The sequence below is a fragment of the Megalops cyprinoides genome, chromosome 3 (genome assembly GCF_013368585.1).
Source record: "Megalops cyprinoides isolate fMegCyp1 chromosome 3, fMegCyp1.pri, whole genome shotgun sequence".
Classification (NCBI taxonomy): Eukaryota; Metazoa; Chordata; class Actinopteri; order Elopiformes; family Megalopidae; genus Megalops; species Megalops cyprinoides.
The window spans coordinates 10,248,732-10,268,851 of record NC_050585.1 but is presented as its reverse complement, the minus strand read 5'-3'; the positions used below and the strand labels follow the sequence as shown (position 1 = coordinate 10,268,851).

The window sequence follows — 20,120 nt, the reverse complement described above, 5'->3', positions numbered from 1 at the left end:
TGGATAATCAAGTAATTAATGAGGCAGATATTCTAAATAAGCTTTTATTTTTTACTGTGATGTGTCTACAAATTAATTAAACTGTAGTTTACAGATTTATGACTGATTAGAATCAAATTCAGTTTTTAAGAAAGGTTGAAAACTGCTGCTGTGCCTGTTATTGTTATTTTTATTGTTTCAATAACAAAATGTAGGAACATTATAATTAGAGGAATAGAATAATCTAAATTCTAGTTCCCAAGTGGCTCAGTCAGCTAAGGTGCTTGATTCAAGTGCAGGATGGTCCCTCCAACCATTCAAGTCAAGCCATGTCATTGGCCAAAAATGACCTGGAGCCCTTTGGTCACATGTTTTGACTGGATTTTTGTTTATTTATGTATAGTATGGAAATATCACCTTAGTGTAAATAATTAAACAGGACCAGTTCACTGGCTGTTCCTTAACAAGGGAGGAGGAGATGCAAGAGGGGAGACATGGAGGAACATGGCATTGAGTGAGAGTGAATGAGTGTGCAGGGGAGGGAGTGGGCGAATGAGGGAGTGAATAAGTGAGTGAGCATGCAAGAAAAATAGTGAGTGAGTGAGTGAGTGTGGGCATATGAGTGGGGTTTTGTTTTTGAGACATGACTCTTTTTCACTGTATTTCCCTTTTGCTTTTGACTACAATTACAAAGGTGATTGTTGTGTGTTGAAACACGTTTTCTCTGTTCTCTCTGTGGCTTGTGAGAATACAAAACCTTCAGCCTTTGATGTTGTGGCCAGCTTCATCACACATACCCGTGAACAGTGATATCTGAACCACTGTTACCATGCACTGTAGAACTTGGACGATGATGATATTTGTGGGACTCGAGTGCTACCCTCCGACATGGTGCAGTGACTCAGCCGACCCAGGTGGAGTCAGCCACACAGCAAACAAAGACACCCTTTAGAAGCCGCTGCCCGCCCCAGTGGGCATGACAGGTGGCAAACACACACACAGCCACAGCCATATTAAATGCTGCTGGTGGAGACTGCGTTTCAGCGCTGCCCCTCAGCCGAACCCATCTGTTCACTCACTCACCCTGCATGAGTGAACCTGTTTCGGAATACCAAGTTTCATATGAACCTCCTGGCAGCCCCCGAGCAAAGCTGGAGAGGGGGAGAAAGAGAGAGGGTGGTGTTTATTAGATATATTGCAATAAACCTGGACTCTGTAGCAGAGATTGACAGGCTCATATAGTCAGACTATACAGAGCCTCTGTTGATTTAGAGAGACTGGGATTGCAACAAGAAAGTACAGATACAGAGTGGCTATGTATTATTAGGTTTTAGATGAGGGCGCAGCAGGGATTTACATCTATACTGTCAGTGAGACAAAGCACGCTTGTAGTGTATATCAGAGCACTGGTTGCAGGCACAGGGAGGATGAGATAGAGGGGAGGGGAAGAAGGGTCAGTTAGGAGGCTGTAATTTCCATCCAGGTAGATAATGGCCCAAAGGCCTGGACCAGAATCTGTAATTCGACCCCTGATTCTAACCCTGAACATTTTGTCAGAAAAACCTGAAACTGTTCAAGGGTCAGTGCTCAGGGGAACTATCCGTTTCCACCTGTAATGCTTCGAGATGGAGACAAGGGGGGCGGCAGGCAGGGGGGCGGGGGGAGGGTGAGCTTTGGGGAGCGTCGCAGCTGCGGCACGCAGGTGACTGACGGTCCATTGTGCTCTCGCCTGGATCCGGCGGCCGCCCTTCCGCGGGCTGCCCATCGCGGCCGTCAGCTCATAATGGAGACGGATGGGGAGCACGCCGGGGAACGGGGAGACAGGGAGAGAAAGAACAAGGGCTGCTTATCCTGTCACGGGGAGAAGGAGAGAGCCCAAGATAGCAGCAGCTGCGTGACAGCTGGATCAGGCATGCTGCGGAGAGCCGCCGGTGCGCCCCTGTCTCCTCCGCTTCACCTTGTACCCCCCCTCCCCCCCACCGTGTTTTCTAAAGCACTTTTAAATGGCACAGTATTTCAAATGCCTTCAACTGGTGAAAGACCTGTTAAGTGCAAGTTTGCTATTAGTAGTTGAAATGTCTCTCCAAAGTATTAGGTTTGAAAGAAGTGACACACACCCACTCAGAAAGGACTCATGTATCAGTGATTATTTAACCTAATTGGAGGTTATTGCTTCTACCCAAAACTGAGGTCAGTCTTTAAGTTGGGTGTGAGTGGCCCAAGGGTTTTCTTAAGTCCAGCCTGTAACTCCTGCAGGGGATATTCCCATTCTATGAGTCTGTGTGCTTTCCTGGGAACCAGCGGCCACTTTCTAATGGCACTTTCACATTCGGCATTGTCGTCACTTTGTCATCGAGTTCCATAGCGGCTTTAGTTTCTCGCAGGAGTGAAAATTAGCAGTACAGTCAAGTATACCATTTTGAAAAACATTGGAGGTATGAAGCGCAATGAGTAATACTTATTGTATTAATGAGCTTTTGTTATGATCTGATTGTAAAAAAAAAATAACTACTGTTAGCTTTAAATAGTAAAAGGTAATTCTCCAAATGTCATCCATTATTTTTGTCTACTTAGCCTGTTGTACCACAGAGCAAGGACAATTCAGTTGAGCTCTTTCATTTGTGGTTTCACTTGAATCTTGAGCGTCCACTTGAGAATTGTCATGGTAACGCAACAGCACTTACTGGGTGTCAGAACAATGTAGAAATTAAAGAAAATGATTGATACCTGATCCTGATCATCTGATCTGTTCTGAAGAGATATCTGCAATACTGCAACCGCAACAAATCTTATAGGTGCCCAAGTTGTTACAAGCAAACTAGTGTAATTGAATGACAGAGACCTTTTGAATGGATGTTTGAGTACTTATTTTATAGCTGTTTAACATTAACCAGCCTTATAATGTCTGGCAATTTAAAATGTGTTGTTTAAAAAAACTAGTGACATTTATAAAGCTAAATTAAACCACAAGAAAATAAACTTTTCTCCTCTTGTGAGGAAAAGCAGTGGCACATTAACTCAGGAGATCAGTACTAGTTTTCACTGCTATCAGCAGAAACAATAACATTTGTGGCTGGGAGACAGTAGATAAGGGTATGCTTTCTATACCGAAAGCTATGACAATTTGGGCGACGAATTCTGTGTCTCTGAAGAATTCCCCTCAAACGGTCCTAGAAAACAGATTGATAAAGGTGCTAATGATCCTCAGATCATTGGTGTTAGTTTGTCTGGAGTGCTCATAATAACATTGAATTCCTTTTGAGTAAAAGGTCACCTGAAGAAATTACATTAACTGCGGGGAAAATGAGCTATACCAATCTCTCAGCTAAGCTTTCTTTTTTTCTACTTCTGTGTTTGTTGTCCATTATATTCTTTTATCAGACATGCATCTTTGTCAAGGATACTGAAAGGTACTGTTGAGGGGTTTTGGTTTGACAATATATTAATAAATCAAAATGTATTAGCTGATTAAAATGCTTGGATTCAGTTGAGCCAAGATTCAATTCACTCAGAAGTACTTTCTATGAATGCAAAATGAGAAATAAAAAGAAGAATAGAAATAAAGAATAAAAAGAATAAAACTGTAATGACGATGAACAGTAGAATGAACTAATGCAGAAAATAAATACTGAAATACTGAAAATTCTATTTTTATTGACTATTGACAGAAGCATTACTTTTATGTTAACGTTACAGAAATAAGGTGTTAATTCTTGTACCACAGGTGTAGTCGGCCTCATAAAAATAAACACACAACAGGATTTTATGGATTTCACTGTCTCAATATTACACTTGATTCTCATATTTAAAATCCATACAACACAGTAGAGCTGTGTTTGTCCCTTGAGATTAATCAACAGAGATAATATAACAACACACTTATGGTATGAATGTCATGCATAAGTATAAAAATGTTTCCATTGTAGTTTCCAAGCCAAGCAGGATTAATGTTCGTTTTGACAACTTTAAGTAGAAGAACCGATGACGTGATTCACCTATAGAGGTTTTCCTGTTGATGCTACCATTCACATCTTAAACAGCAAGATTTCACAGCCTGCTGTATTGGGTTAACATGTGATAGTGTGCTTCTTACCATAGTGAGGTTTCGGTTGTGTCCAACGTTCCATCTGTCCAGGGAAACAGTTCTTTGATGTTGCGCTGTATTGGCTTGCCAGTGAAATATAGTTTTTGCCACCAATATTGCTGTGCTATCCAACACCCATATGTGTCACTCATAATCTATAGTAAATCAAGCAGAAATGGACTATGTAAGGCAACAAACATGTTGCAATAGGTGTTATTTAGGTGTTGCTACAATATCGATTGCTATTTCCTGTTCCTATTCCTTCCTATTTCCTTTTTGTAAAATGAAAGAAGCTATAAAGGAGGTTTGTTGAATCAGATGTTTACATTTGGTTTATCACTTGATTTGCCTTTTGATCCTGCCATGCATTGTGACAAACACGGTATGTAAATGTGTTTTGTTATGGTTTATGTTATTATATTGATGTAGATGACTCTAGGTGATCTTTAACAGCGTCAGTGGAGGCCAGTCTTGGAGCTCCTGATTGTTGTACTAGCACTAAAAGAGAAGGTGGCACCCACCTGTGTTTTCATGGAAGGATTGCTGTGCTTTCAAAGGCATGCACATTCACTTCTCTTAGTGCCATTTTACTTCAGCGGCATGAATCATTTTGTTGATCAAATGAAACTCATTCTTTGGTAAATGTTTTGTTTCAGCTTCCAGGCTTTACCTTTTCATCATTTCTGTTAATGCTTTCAGATTTCAAGGCAAAAAGCAGAGTTGGCAGTGATGAGCCATAGCTGTCAGAAAGTGCATTGCTCTGAGAAAGTCTTAGACATTTCAAAGTGTATACACTGATGTATAAAGAAAATAAACCCGCATAATTTATCCTTGTAGTCTCCCTTTTTAGCAAATGTGTTCTTTGGTTCTGTTGATGGATGGAAGGATAACACCAGAGCCTTGTGCCAGTCCTGTCATCAGCTGTCCTCTTTTTGTTCCTTAACAAAATTGTATTCCAGTCTAGTGGTATTGGAATTAGTAACGCTGTTGCTCACCCCGTTCAATTTTTGGGTCTTACAGTGCTGGTTTTGTAAATTACAGATGATGCTTCTCTGCACTTGTTCATTATGCTTCTGATACCACACCTTGGAAACTGAGTGAAGTGAGCCATTACACTCAATGTTTTCCTTCTTTATGCAGTAGCACAATTCTACACCAATCCTCTTATCATTATAAGGAGACGTACCGTAAGCATCCATGCGCTGCCCGAATGTGTCAAGACTTTTGTACAGCACTGTATGCATACTAAAGCAAAGTGCATCTAGATGCAGTGCTGTTTGGCTCCCTGGATTTGAAGGGGGTGGGGGGTGGGATGGGTGTCCATTCTCCTGACTAGTCAGTATGTTGAAATGGCAGGCTCTTTCAATATTATGGTGGCTTTAGCCTTTACTGGGTCAGGTTGCAGTCAATCCTCCTCTGAGAGGATTGATTCAAGAGCCTGAACCAGATCAGCATTCCTGTAAAGAAGAGCCAGTCTCACATGTGTTCTGTTCTTTTCCTATCAAAACGGGGTCTTCTAGCAACCCCTAACAACGACACCCCCCACCACCCCCATCCCATCGTACTGTAACCAGAGATGGCAAAAAGTCCTTACTTTGCTCTGACAATAAATCAATTTTGCCTTGTAAATGAAATTTTAAAATTTGTGCCACCTGCCCGAGGGCTGTATTGGCGACTGCTCAGGAAACTTCCAGCACGCCTTTTAAATTAGAGTGGTCTCCCTCAAGTCAAATCTAATTATCAATTGTACAAAGTGAAACAGGTGCAAGCTGTTTTCTCGTTGTATCGATTTGCTTCGCCTACTTTGCCAAGCAGCCAAGAAAAACTCATTTCACACTGGGGGACTTCAATGCAAATCAAAGTTTATTAAAAAAATATAATGGTAACAGTATCATTGGCAAACAGCGCTCCCACGAGCATTCTGAGTATGTGTGAATGCATACTGTATTTAAAACACATATCTGCCACAGGGGAAATTCAGGAGCCCCCCCCCCCCCCCCTTGCACAGAAATGTTTCTTTCTAAATCTATTGAAATTTGCCAAAGGCAGAAAAAAGCTTGTACATGCTCAAGATGACCGTGCAAGAAGTGTGAGCCAGTGGAATAGTTCAGATCAGAAAGAAAGTGTGAAGGACCTGAAGTTTTCTGAGGTCTCTGGAAAAGTTCACCCATCTTGTTTGACAGGGAGTTGCCTGTTTTTGCAAGACCTTGCCATTGCCGTTATCATTTTCTGTGGTGCTTTTGTATTGTGCATCCTCCTTGGTCACATCTTGGCTGATGAGCATTTCACGGTGCAATCGCTAGGAATGCCGGGAAGAACAAAAGGGGAAAAAAATTGCCTTTAGAGCTAGACCTTACCAGTGCCAAATTGCCAACGTGGCTCAAACGTGGCTGCTTATCAAATGATTGATTTTCATTCTCTATCTCTTCTACTGGCCTTTTCCTTCCTGTTCTTTCTCCCTCTATCCATATCCTTTATTGCTCTCAGGCCACTGGTACTATTTCTCCTTCCTCCATATCTGTCCAATTGATTCATCTTTCATAGAACATTCTCTTCCATCATTCCCTTTATCTTACTCTTTTGTATATTTCCTTGCCTCTCTCTCCCTCAGGATTTCAGTGTGCGATGAGGACAAGTTCCGCCACAACGAGTTTATCGGAGAGACCAGGATCCCCCTGAAGAAGCTCAAGCCCAACCAGACCAAGAACTTCTACAACTGTCTGGAGAAACAGCTACCGGTAAGTGCCCATGCTCCAGGGACCCGGTCCCTGCAGAGAGGGTTCAGGGAACGCAGGCGTTATTGTAAAAGCGGCTGTCTCCTATACCCCTGGCAGAGAGCCCCTTTCTCAAAGTGATGTGGATTCATTCTGTAGAAATGCATTGGCAATCCTCCACAGGCTTCACCGATTTACATTTGGCTGCCTTTGGGAAATAAATGTAATATTTCAGTAACTGAAAAGTTCTGAGGGAGTAAGGGGATTTCTGATTTTTTTTTCAGCCAGCTGAGGTACCTTGTGAGTGTTTCATTTTATCTTCAGGGTGTGTTAGAAAGTCAGTCAGTTTTTGAGTCACTTGAGACACTTTGTCACTTTTTTGATCCCTTGCTCTTCCATTATCCCAGATCAGTGGTCGGCAGGCCATGCAGAGGCATCTCTGAATGCCCCTTGGCCATCACTGATCTGAGACCATGGGAGAGTGCATTTTAGGAATGTTATCCCATATCTCTTCATCGCCTCTTGGTCTCATCCTCTTGTGGCCTGCTGCTCTCTAAATTCACGGTTAGTTAGAACTGCAGCGAGCTGCAGTAACTGGTGGGATGAGAGAAGAAGTAGACAGCAGAGACTGAGTGGGAAGTGAAGGAAGCTAGAAGAACATGAATGCTGCTAACTCCTGGAGAAGGCAGTCGGAAGACAAGGGAGTGACAGACTGGCCAGCTAGTCTGATGCGTTAGGACACAACTGGAGCACAGTAACTGATATAAAGAGAAACAGGTAGCCCTGTATTACACCTGATCATTTATGTAGTGCCAACCTCCTTCCCACCCCAAACAAAAAAGGTCAATTCGGTAGATTTTAATTTCCATACAATAAAAGGGGGAAGGTTCTGTCTGATGTGGCTTTACTGGTACATTTATTTGGCTTGGAGTCCTACGGCGGGATACCACCTGGCTGTGGGCCAAATTTGTTGACCCCCGTGTGGAAATCAAAACGGTAAAGAAAGGGGGGAGATGGGGTGGAGGAGGGATGCCATGAACAGCTGATGTGGAAAGGAAGTGGTAGGATTTATATAGTCATGGACAGGACCGGTTTGTCTAAGTTGAATTGAATTGGTGAATTGCTTAAGGATTGTCTGAAAATTCTCCCGAATCTTCATTTGGAATTTCAAATAATAACACATGTGGTACATTATGCCTTCTATAACTCATCAAATGGCAAATAGCATACCGTTTCTCCTAGATCCTGTAATTTAGATGAACTGGACTCTTGAATGGCTTCGTACACCCTAATTACAATTACTAGTATTCTGACACTTTTTTAAGCAGACCATGTTCTAGTGCTGAATGAGGTTCCACAGAAACCTCTCCAAAGGGTTCAATTTTAGGAGAGTGCTCTCAACGGCTTTTATTCCAAAATGAATGCGTGAGATTGATAGGAGCAATTTCTCCATCATATCTATGGCGGTCACTTTTTTATCTCTTCTTTCATTTTTAGAAGCTGCTAATTTCATCAGGCTTAGCTGATTTTTTTTTCCACTGTTGATGTTTTTTGTTCTCTCTGTCCTGCACCAGAGGGAATCTTTCAAACCCAACAGCAGGCTTAACAGAGGCAATAGATTTTCTCATCAGTGGCATGGCTTTTCCAGGCGCCGGCAGATTACTGAGCCATGCATGCATTATGCAGCCACAATTAGGCGTTTCCTTTATCGTTTAATTAAAAAAGCACCTCTGTCTAAAGCTTCTCTTAAGTAGTCTTTTCTAGTGGGGCTGTTAATGGAAGTCACATCTGAGCATAGATGGTTAATGTTGGTCCTGATTCCTGATGCACATGCACTCACTCTGAACAAGGTGCCATTTTCTCTTGGGCTGTATCACAGACCCAACTCAGTACCAAAAGGTGTTGAGTACAGAGATAGAGGTATTGTTTTTCACTCATCAAGCTACGGACCCCACAATCGTCCACAACTGGGATGGTCAATTGAAACCACAAGGCCAAAAGCAGTGCTTATTGGTGGCCTGTATTAGTCATGCGTGTCATTCACGTCATTCACGTGAGTTGTACGTTGTTCCACCCAATTAAACAGCAGCTCACTGAATAGATGGGTTTACTGAGGTTGAGCCAGCCAAGGTCCCTCCTTAATCAAAACACATATGCGGAGTGGCAAAGCTTTAAAAAAAATCTACAGTGGTACTCAAGGTAATATGTAATAAAGAGCAACTTTAGTCTTTCAAAAAAGTGTTCATTTATTATAGACTCCAAGAAGTGCAAATTCCCTATGCAGGTAAAGCCATTCATTCTTCTATCAGTGATCTTGTGAATGCTGCTGTAGCAGAGAGAGAAGCTCTGTCTCTGTTCAAATCTATAATAAATGAGCACTGTTTGCAAAGACTAAGGTTGACTTCTTACTTTCTTTAGCGCTCTTCCTTAGCATATTTCGTTTGAGGTTGCTGCTTTAGCATTTTAAAAAATGTTAGTTAACAACTGGGATCAGATCAAGCAAACAGTCTTGGGGGAAAAAAGCCTTGACAGTTCCACCAAATGGCATGAGAACATGGATAAGGTTGAGAGCAGGTTAGAAGTGCCCGAGTGATCAGAGTCATCAAGGGTGATCAAAGGAGAGGTGCGGGGATGGTTCTGCCCTCATCACCCAAGATGCTATTCTGCCTGGCCAACATGTTAGAGGTTTGAGTTCAGCTGTTCAGATGTTTGAAGTCACGGTACCCTGGGACTCTCAGGATCCATAGCAGACTTCCTTTCACACAGCTGTGGAGATCTGAGAATGTCCTACTCAGTCGTGGTAAGGGTGCCCCTGAGACCAGTGGATCAGGAGCATTTAAGTGAAACCAGGACAAAATACATTTGATTACCCGGCTTTGCCCTGATGTAGTTTTAATGCTAGGTTTGAAATTCACTTTACCCACTAGCAGCTGGTGAGCTGCAAACAGGGGAGGCAGTGAAGCACTCCTCTATTTGACAAGACTCCTGAATTTGTCCTTGATTATCGTTAATTAGGATCACCCATTGTACTTCGTTGACCTGTTCACTTCACATGGAATCATTTTAGTTTGAAAAACTGGTCTGCCACCCCGCTTAAAATTTCTCTCCATTCTTAGGTAAGCCATCATCTTTCTTAATTAAATGTATTTCATGTAAAGTGCACAAAGGTACTATAACACCACAACAAACACAGTTAATTAGAAGAAGGAACCTGCTTGTGATGAGTGAGCTTGACTTAAATCTGCAAGCTTGTTATTCACTGAAAAAAAGAAAAAAACTTTCTAAATGGTTTCAGGACCATTATCAGTTTAAAAATAATTACTCTGACTCCCTGTTTACTTGCTCCTAGGTCACCTCTGGCTTGAAGGAGAAAGAAAAAAAAAAGATCTGCAGGGGAAAAAAAAAAAACTTTCAGTTTTCATACTTTTTTGCAATTTCCAGTTTTCCACACCTGTGTTCATATGTCTTTCTGTTTCTCTCTCGTGCACACACACGCGCGCACACACACACACACACGCACACACACGCGCACACACACACACAAACACAAACAGAAGCACTCACTCTTATCTTTCTCATGCTCTGATGTCTGCTCAAAAGCATGACAGGTACACAGGCGTTAAGCTCTTCTTTTGTTGCCGCACTGTTTTGATGGATGAACGAGCAGGTAGTGATGTGGTGTTTCCCTTTTTCTGCTTTACTCAGAGGACCACAGAGCAGGCGTCTCTAAACCTGTGGTGAAAAGCAACAGAATGGATGGAGAATGGATTTAGCGTCACTGAAAATGAAAGGGTTGGCGTTCTTTCTCATGTCTGTCCCATCAAAGTATTCCGTAATTGCGGGTCCAATTAAAGCCAGCGTGAGCCTCGAAAAGTACATTATTATCGTTCATCTTCTTTGTACACTGCAGTCTCTTTACATTGCAGAGGCCACATTTCAAGGGTGTAACAACAGTGCCCCACACTGAAATTTGAACCAGCAACCTTTTAGGTGGAAAATCCAGATCTGTAACCACTACCCCACGGTGCTCCCGGTGTGGGACTGGCAGCATGCTGAGCTCTCTGCAGGTGGCAAACAGAAACTTTACAGATATATATAAAGTGAGCAAGGAGGCAGACGCTTTCAGCTCTCGCTCCCTTGAGACCTTCACCACCACCACTTGTTTTTAATCTGATTTGCCGACAACCCACTCGCACAGAGGAACACCAGCTAATGTATCTTCTTAGGTGTCGCCAGCCCCCGGTCCTTATCGGTGTGCAGTCGGGAGCGAATTGCGTGGTGAATTCTGAAATGGCAACGAGCTTCAGGAGGCTTTTTCTCCCACTTCCTTCACACTGTTTTTGTTTGTTTTTGTGTTTTTTTTTCTCCCTTTCCCCTCGGCGCCGACTGCCTTGAAAGCGGCCCTCAGAGGCCCGTTTTATCGCCAGCTGCTTCATGTGCTCACCATCCCTGCCACTGCGTTGTTCCTGCCTTTCTTCGTCTCCATGCTTACCAGTTGAGCGGAGAGAGTGTCTAAAAAGTCCTTTTGAAGCCGACTGCGTGAAATCTGGAGGGGGACGGGAACGAAACGGTGCCTGTCTGGTGCTGCAGGGATCATTAGCCAGCCGCTGCGCACACAGGACCAAACAGCTTATTAACTGCCGCCAGGAGACGAGGAGCCTAGCCAAAAGAACAGTGGCATATTGTGGAAAGTCAGCGGAAGTAGCCAAAAAAAATTGCTCAAGTCGCAAGCAATTGAAATCACGGGCCTCAACTGGCAGGGCATACACTATAGCCTTATTTGTGCATGACAGAGATTGTTCTCCATCTCAAACAGGGCTGACTCATAAGACCGATTAAACCGAAGGAGTCAAGACGTGTAATCAGCTAAACACGTGAGAGTCACTGTTCATTTCAGAAGGCCACACAATGCCTTTGTTCAGAAAACGTCAGTGCCCCAGCTCCTTATAGATTGTTTGGCAATAATTAGACGAAGTCCTAAATGGCTGGGATGAATATGTTTTTTTTTTTGTTCCAAGCATTAAGGAACATGCAGAAGGCTAGGGCTTCCCTTTATCTTTCATCTCCCCCTCTTGTAATGAAAGCCCTTGGGGATGGGGAGGGGCAGTCGGGTGTGTGACCGTGTTCTCCAATATATCGAACTGTTCCCCGGGCTGACTCTCCCTGTCCTCCACCTACAGATCGACAAGACTGATGACAAGTCCCTGGAGGAGCGCGGCCGCATCATGATCTCGCTCAAGTACAGCTCCCAGAAATCCGGCCTGATCGTGGGCATCATCCGCTGTGCCCACCTGGCCGCCATGGACGCCAATGGCTTCTCCGACCCTTACGTCAAAACGTGAGTTGTGCTCTCTTTGCTCCCTCTAATCGTCACCACCGTGATCCTGGTCCTGGGCAGCCGTTGGGCCACATGCAGGGCCTGTGTCAGCAGCCTGTTTTGTCACATGCAGAGCTGTTTTCTCCATATGCGGCAGCTGGGTTATGTTCTGCATTCAGAAGGCTGCCATGCTGTGGTTCCTTTGTGGCTGAGTGTTGTGTGACCTTCCCTGATTTGTGCCCCCGCACCGTTGCCCTGCTATTTGGGTATTGGGTCACCGTGGAGACCAGACAAGCCCCCAGGGACAGCAGGAGTGCAGGAAATAGGACATTGTACAGGCTGCACAGCAACACAATCCTCAGTGTGTGAATGTTTCTTAAAGGGGGAAGGCATGAGAGGGTGTCACAAGTCAGTCCTGATCCAAACACCAACAGATAGACCTCTCCGGTGAAGACCATTAACATGCAAATCCCAAACGTGTTTAACCATTCACACAAAAAACTGTTTTATTATGTGGCCTCCAGTTAAAGTGAGCACAAGTTAACTGAGCATGTTTGTCTGAATAACACTGGCTTCTCCTCAGCGTGGTCTGGTAGTGAAGTGCATCGCTTTCCCAGTGGCTGCAACAAGCTGATAGCGGAACAAAACAGGGAGCTGAGCCATCGTGTATCCCCTGGCTTCCCAGATCAGAGCTGGCTCAACACGGCATCGTCAGCTTAGAGAGCACAAAGTTCAGGAGTAGAGCCCTCTTAATCTCCCATGATTTTTCCAGACTCTAATTTAGATTTAGAACCTACCTTTGGGTAGCAATTAAAGTCTGTTTTACTTGCACCTACTCTGATTGTTCCAGGCATTTCTGTATATGTGTATCTGTTTATGTGGCGAGTGAGATCCCAGAAGTATGTAAGCTGCTTGAATGTAGAACAGTTATCTTGGAGCCCTTCAAAAGAGATATAAAAAATGCATCTGATGGCTGAATATGGCCAGCAGTGATTTTTTTTTTCTGACAAACCATGCTAGTGTCATACTTTTCTATCACCTCATTTCATGGTTGTCTTCCCTTATCTAGCTCTGTGTGCATTGTGTCAGTCCACTACGGTGTGTTGCTGTGCTGGTCTTTGTTCTACAGCCCTTTGTCAGAGCTGCTTGGCTGAGATCTGTCACAGTACTGAGGGTGTCAGGCTTGCTTCTTGAGCTGTCTGGATGACTGGCAGCATGCGTGCAGATGCACTGTCAGAGTGTAGCACAGCCAGCGAGATGCACCGCCACCATGCAGATGAGTGCTGAGTGAGATGATTCTGGAGTGCATGTTCGTATAAGGGGGTTTATTCCTACATGGTTGTTTGTGTGTGTGTGTGTGTGTGTGTGTGTGGGCATGGAGAAAACTCCATGGAGACCAAGAGGGACATCTGCCATACAAGCCTGATGTTTCCCTCCATTTGGGATTCACAACAGAGCAGCTCTACTGTTAAGAGAATCAAGAGTGGCAGGTGGGGAAGAAGAAAGAGAGCATTCTCATTTCCAACTGGCTGAAGCACACTTTACATACATTGTCTTGCCCTGTCAGAGTGGACCTTGTTGAATGAAAAAATGGTCTAAACAAAGCACTCTATGATATGGACCAGATTGTTCAATGCATGCATCTGCCTTTTTCTCCCAGAGCTTTTAGAAGGTCCTGCTCATCTGCCTTCATCAACTGGTGCTTACCTGTGGCAGAGAGGATGGGCCTTGACCCTTAGAAAGGAGCAGCTAGTTCTCTGTCTGCCAGTGTCCATGGTGGCTGTTGTTTCCTGCCTCAGCCTCAGGAGTAGATTTCTGTGCATGTTCGGGTATTTTGATATGACTTACATGCGACAGTGGCTCAGGAGGTAGAGCAGTCGACTGGGGATTGGAAGGTCCCTGGTTCGAATCTGGCTCATCCTGGCAGAGTGTCGAAGTGTCCTTGAGCAAGACACTGAACCCCCAACAGCTCCCAGTGGCCAGTTGGTAAGCCTGTATAGCAGCCTCTGCCACTGGTAGGTAGATGTGAGGCATATAACTGTAAAGTGCTTTGAGTACTCAAATGAGTAGAAAAGCGCTATATAAATGCAGTCCATTTACCATATTACTTCATTGGCCTCACCTTCACCTGCTTCACTTATTCCACGATTGTTTCTACTGTATATGGTCACTGCTTTTCACTTTGCCGTTTCTTCTGTAAGCAAGCAACTGTCTTCTATTTGCATGTATGGTTAAAGAATTTATGTAGCAACACAAATACACTGATATGCGTATACTCGCTCACACACTCACTGACACAGGCTCACAGGGACACACATGGACAAGCAGAGAGGAACACACATGTGCATACGTACATACAGACATACAAATACACACTCTACAGATGTGCACCCTACCCACCCCTATTCTGCACCATTGTCAGAACATCCATAGCCAGACAAGACAGGACAATAAGCTAATAAACTGATAAGCTGTTAAGCTTTTAGGGAAAGGTTTGAATACCGCACCCCCTCCTATCTCCTCATTATATCAACACTGGTCACGCATAACCACCTTTGAACACATCATTTTGTTAGGAGTGTTGCCTCAACGGCACGCTGATCGTACTAATTCACCCATTTGTTCGCAGACTGAATTGCGGTTTTGGCTCTGGTCATTAAAATGTAAAGCTGCTGGTTTTATACTGACTCACGGTGGGACAGACTGTATGTGCAAACACCATTTGTAGGTTTCCTTTTAGCATGTGGACTTTGCAATTGTTTCACAAGATTTTACATTCAAACAGATTAAGCTAATGATCTCTTTACGAGCTTGGCACTCGAGCACAGACACATCACATCATGAAAATCACACCACTTCAGCTCCCTTTAAAGCTTTTATTTTAACATAAGAAACTATCCATTAAACGGAATAACTCCTTTTAATTTAATCCGCCACCTTTAGCTGAGATTATTTTTACAAATGTGACATTTGGCCATAGTTATAAATTATGGAACAAATTTTTCTTAAATGGAAATCCTATCTTTCACTTTATAGGTGCCTCTTTGTAGTTTGTAGTTAATGACTTGCCCGAGGGCTAAATTTGCATTGTTATATTATATTATTTAGTACCATTGTGAATCTTATCTTATTATTTCTCCAGTGTCCATTTTACTTCCTGGTGCCTCTAGTTCTGAAATGAGGATGCCTATATACACAGACCAGTAAAATTAAGACAAGTGTTGTTAAACATTGATTTTGGCATTTTCAGTAGGTCATTATCAGCCTTTTTGATTATTCATTAATTGAACTAAAATTATAACAAAATCCATTTTAATTACATCAATTATATTCTTCTTGTCTCTATGGGAACTGAAAACAAAATCGGTGCGAGTGGGAAATATGAAAATGCCTCAGTTAATTTGCATATGGGAAGGGTCATTCTAATTAATCAATTGATACAAAACCCATTTCAAAGCACAGCGCTGTTCATTTAGTTACCAAAAAAATTAGAATAATGGAATTGCTAGGAGCTGCAATTACAGCTGCAAATGGAGTTTCTGCTCCGGAGGAGACACAGGTTGTCATAAAGGAGCAATTTGGAGAGAGATGGTGCAAGCTATTGATCTGAAATCAGGGTAGCTGCATCTCACTTCTTTAAGGTGTAGCAGGGAGAATCTTGAATGGTCTGCTTGTGGAATATACCTGTTCATTATGGTGTCAGTGCATTCCAGAAAGTCACTAGGGGTTTAGAAGTGATTTGATCATCCCCACAACCATGCATGATGGGGTCAGTTATATCTAATGCCTAACTCCCATACTATTAACAGCAAGGCAAATTAATGACTACAAAAATTGACAAAGCACACCTTTGGAATTAACTTGGGTTCACTTACAGTTGCTCTGTAGCAAGGTCCTTAGTTGGCGGCCCTTATAACTTCACTTCATGAGTGGTAGGCTACGTTTCTGTTGGCTCTTATGAAAAATAAATTCAACCCATCCATTTAGGACCGTTGGCAAGTTTTTTCCTGGTGAAAAAAAAAAACTGCTCTGACTTCAAGTTAAATATTAACATGCCCGATTCCTTGTTGTTCTTTAACCAGCTCATGACTCTGTTTCTCAGGTGTGTGTCCGGCAGCAGTTCACAGCTTTTCCATGTTCAATTTGTTGTTGACTGAATTAAAGAACAGCAAAATTCCATTTATGGTATTCCCTATACCCCTGTGCTACCACATTGTAATGCCTGAAAGCATGTGTAGGCTACTCAGAATATCTGAGTCTAGCTGAGAATATCGGAATATCTGGGGATAGGATGGAGGAGGGATGATTTTTTTTTCAGTCCGTCCACACTGTGTCTGCCCACAAGACAGGATGGTACACTGGAAAGAGGTGCTGAGAGGAGGGCCTCGATGTGGGCCTGCCTGATCCACAGGTAGAGGCCGCCCTCTTTTGCAGAGAGAAGAGCCTCTTGATCTTCAATCTCAACGTCCAGTGACTCTCTGATAGGTGTCGGAGGCTGGGTTTGAGGCTTTTGTACATCTGTCAGAAACTGGTGATAAGCGAACGTCGTTTTAGCTTTTTGTTGTTCTTTTTTTCTCACCCCCTCAAGTCAGTCGCAGGAGGAGAAAACCTGACCCCCGCAGTGCTATCAGAAATCTGCTCCCATGACTGTTGACACCAGGATTAATGGTTTTACACTGTGTGGACCTTTTCATCACTGTCTGAACTCGCCTCTTCCAGCCCACAGTCAGTAAGACAAAAAGAGGTGGTCTTTCTCCTGGCCAGAAGAGAGAAGGTGGGGGGAGAGGGTAGGAGTCACATGGAGGAGAGGTAGTTTCCAGAAGTTTGTGCCTCGGTCTCTGGGGAGGGCTGTGCTGCCTGCTGCAGGCATTTTAGCCTTTTAGCAATTTCCTTAGATTGAGTGTCTGCTCTTCTGCCCCAGGTCAGGCAGTATTGTACCTTCATCACTTTCATAGTTGTGCCGACCTGATGTGGTGTAGTTCAGGCTAATACACATTATGCATTAGTCTTGGGTATGGCTAGGGTAGTTTTGAGGTTTATAATTTAAAATTGTGCCATATAGTCAAATCTATTTCCTTGCACGCAACTGCAGACATTTGAAATGTACGCTTCATGCATTCTTTCAGTTTGAATGATGTGAGCTTGTTGCAACACATCCAGATATACTCCAGTAAATGAAAAGAGGTGTTCACAGATCTGTTGCTGTCTGTCACTTTCTTCAATGCTGTTGCAGGTTTTCAGTCATGACTAAAATATATGCTTTGCTTGGCAAATGCAGCCGTAGAGTGACATGGTGGCATACAGGTTAGAGTGCCTATATATCCAACAGTTCTTACAAGTGAAACATAATTGATTATGTGGATTTGCTCTGACAATACAGTTCAAAGATATGAATCCTGCAAGCTGAAATTGCTCCGTTTGTTTACCTGTAGAATGCTCCAAACAGAGCCCTGAAAATGGTTATGGTGCTGCACTGCCCCCTGTTGGACATGAAAGTGAAAATGCCATGAAGCTGCTTGCTTTGTTTTGCTTGAGGCATCTCACACTGAATGAAGAATGCAGCCAGACATAGATGTTACATTTCTTAGCTCGCATCTGTTTGGATTCTCACTGTGGAGTGTGGCTGGCTTTGTTGTCATATTCAGTTTCAACCTGTCATCAATAATGGCTTCATCTGGCACTGTGTTTCCAAACAGAAGTTTCAGCTCTCCTCAAATTCAGAGTGCACACTTGCAAGCAGGTCACGATAATATAATCTAGTCTCACCCTTCTTAAATCGCAACAGCAGCCAGCTATGTGGTCCTTGGAACTTAACATCAATTTGAATGGGAAGGCCTTGGAGTTGCTGTGTATGTGTGTAGACACAAGTCTGATAACTTCAGGTCACTGATCAAAACGATTAACATATTTTATAATGAAGCTATGGCTCAAGGCAATTCAAAGATACACCTTTGACTCACCTGCGCTTTGTGTGTCTACAGATACCTGAAGCCTGATGAAAACAAAAAGTCGAAGCACAAGACTGCTGTCAAGAAAAAGACCCTCAACCCAGAATTTAACGAGGTAGGGTTTACCCTCTCTCTCTTCACACCTGTCTGTCTCTCCCTCCCTCCATCTCCGTCTGTGCTCATATAATACTGTATCTCTGAGACACGTGTCCTTGTGGGTCTGCCCAGCCCTGATCCCTCAGGACAGACAGCGGTGATACAGGATTTCCGACTGTTACAGCCAGCCAGACCACTAAATCACCAGGTCATTCAAAAGGAATTCCTTTTAACTCTCCTTTTAATTCTCTTTTAACCTCACTTTTCCCAAAATACCCTTGGAGCTTGCCTGGCCAGAGGCAGTGAGACGCGCCTGTGCTCCCCACAGGCTGAGGTCCAGCCACGGTGCTGTTTACTGCCTGTTTCTCTGCAAGGCCTGTTTGGCCGGGGCCTGTCTCCGGGTGCTGCAGCAGCAGCTCTGTGACTAATCCACCTGCACACTGGCACGGCTCCCGGCTCTGCCACATCTCCTGACACAGGACCGCCGGGACAGTTCCCTGAAAACTGAGGGCATTTCTCTGAAAAATGGTCAGCACCCGACCTTGCAGCTATCATTTGACACAAACATTCACTTGGAGCTTTTCGGTGATTTCAAGACATCTGGGATTAAAAAAAAAAAATCCCTGAGTCAATGAAAATTAAATCAGGTGACAGTGTATGTTCCAAGACACCAAGCACTACACACTTGCAGAGGAAATTAGTAACAGAAAGGCGAGGCAGACTGTATTAGATGTGTTAATCTAATGCTTTCTGTGGGGTTAGTGGAAGGTGAAATTGGGCATTGCAATGTATCTGAAGTTTCCAGCTATGTGAGGTTTTTGTCTGCAACACAGACTGTCCTAAAGTGGTGTCAGGAGGATACCTCATTTGTCACTCCTCCCATGCTGCCTGGAGCTTTTGCATGTCCCATTCAGAGAAGGCAGGGGGTCTGTTCCCCTGGTCCTACCTCAGAGAGAAGGCAGGGGGTCTGTTCCCCTGGTCCCATCTGAGAGAAGGCAGGGGGTCTGTTCCCCTGGTCCTACCTCAGAGAGAAGGCAGGGGGTCTGTTCCCCTGGTCCCATCTCAGAGAGAACGCAGGGGGTCTGTTCCCCTGGTCCCATCTCAGAGAGAACGCAGGGGGTCTTTTCCACTGGTCCCATTTCCAAGAGAAGGCTGAGGTCTGTTCCATTGGTCCCATCTCTAACGGGAGACAGATCTTCTTCGCCTGTCCCATAAATAAGGGACAGGAGGGTATCTGTTTCTCTCATCCCATTTGAGAGAGGGCGGACAGTCTGTTCCCCCAGTCTGTCTGTGAGGGCTGTTCATTATTCTGTATAGCATGCCTAGATGCAAGGCAGACATGCAGGTGCCTTTCAGAGGACAAAAACGGATAGCCATGATCGAGCTGCTGTTTGAAAGGGATCTTCGCTACACTTTTACTCTGGAGGGAGTCTCTCAGCTCGGTCACCTGCAGCGTTGAGCACCATTCGCCAGGGCGCCCACCTGTGTCTTAATGGACGTCTTCTCTCAAAGGAGCCTGTACATTTTAAATGACATTTTCTTTGACATTTCCCTCTTTCTGCTTTTATTTTTCCACCATTACATGTTGGCCTTTCTGCGGTAGATTACAAACCTCACAGTGGAGACATCAATGGGACATTTCACTTAACTGTCCAAGCATATAGTACAAAATACTAATACCACATAAGAGCCGTTATGGATTTTGTCCTCATAAGCCCTCAGCCATTAGCTGTGGGTCAGAATCCAGGGAATGGCTGAACAGGCGGCACTCAGCCAGCTCTAGGATTGTGTTTATGTAATCAGGCTATATCAACACAACACTTGTTTGGCAGAAATGAGTCTTTGTATTTACCTAAATGCAATCAGTAGCAAACTGTGATGCAATGCTTCAGTTGTTTTGCTTAGTGTTTTTTTTTTTTTTTTTCATTTGTTTGTTGGCAACATGAACCATTTACAGGAAGTCTATACCATTAACTCCACCA

General features: G+C 43.8%; 1 protein-coding gene across 1 annotated transcript in view; it reads left to right on the top strand.

Moving 5' to 3' along the window:
* The window catches only part of LOC118774962 (double C2-like domain-containing protein beta), an 81,775-nt gene that overhangs the window by 60,156 nt on the left and 1,499 nt on the right, over window positions 1–20,120 (top strand). Inside the window, exons 5-7 of the mRNA XM_036524601.1 lie at window positions 6,675–6,801; window positions 11,958–12,115; window positions 18,076–18,157. Coding sequence (XP_036380494.1) covers window positions 6,675–6,801; window positions 11,958–12,115; window positions 18,076–18,157 — 367 coding nt within the window. The remainder of the gene's footprint in view (window positions 1–6,674; window positions 6,802–11,957; window positions 12,116–18,075; window positions 18,158–20,120) is intronic.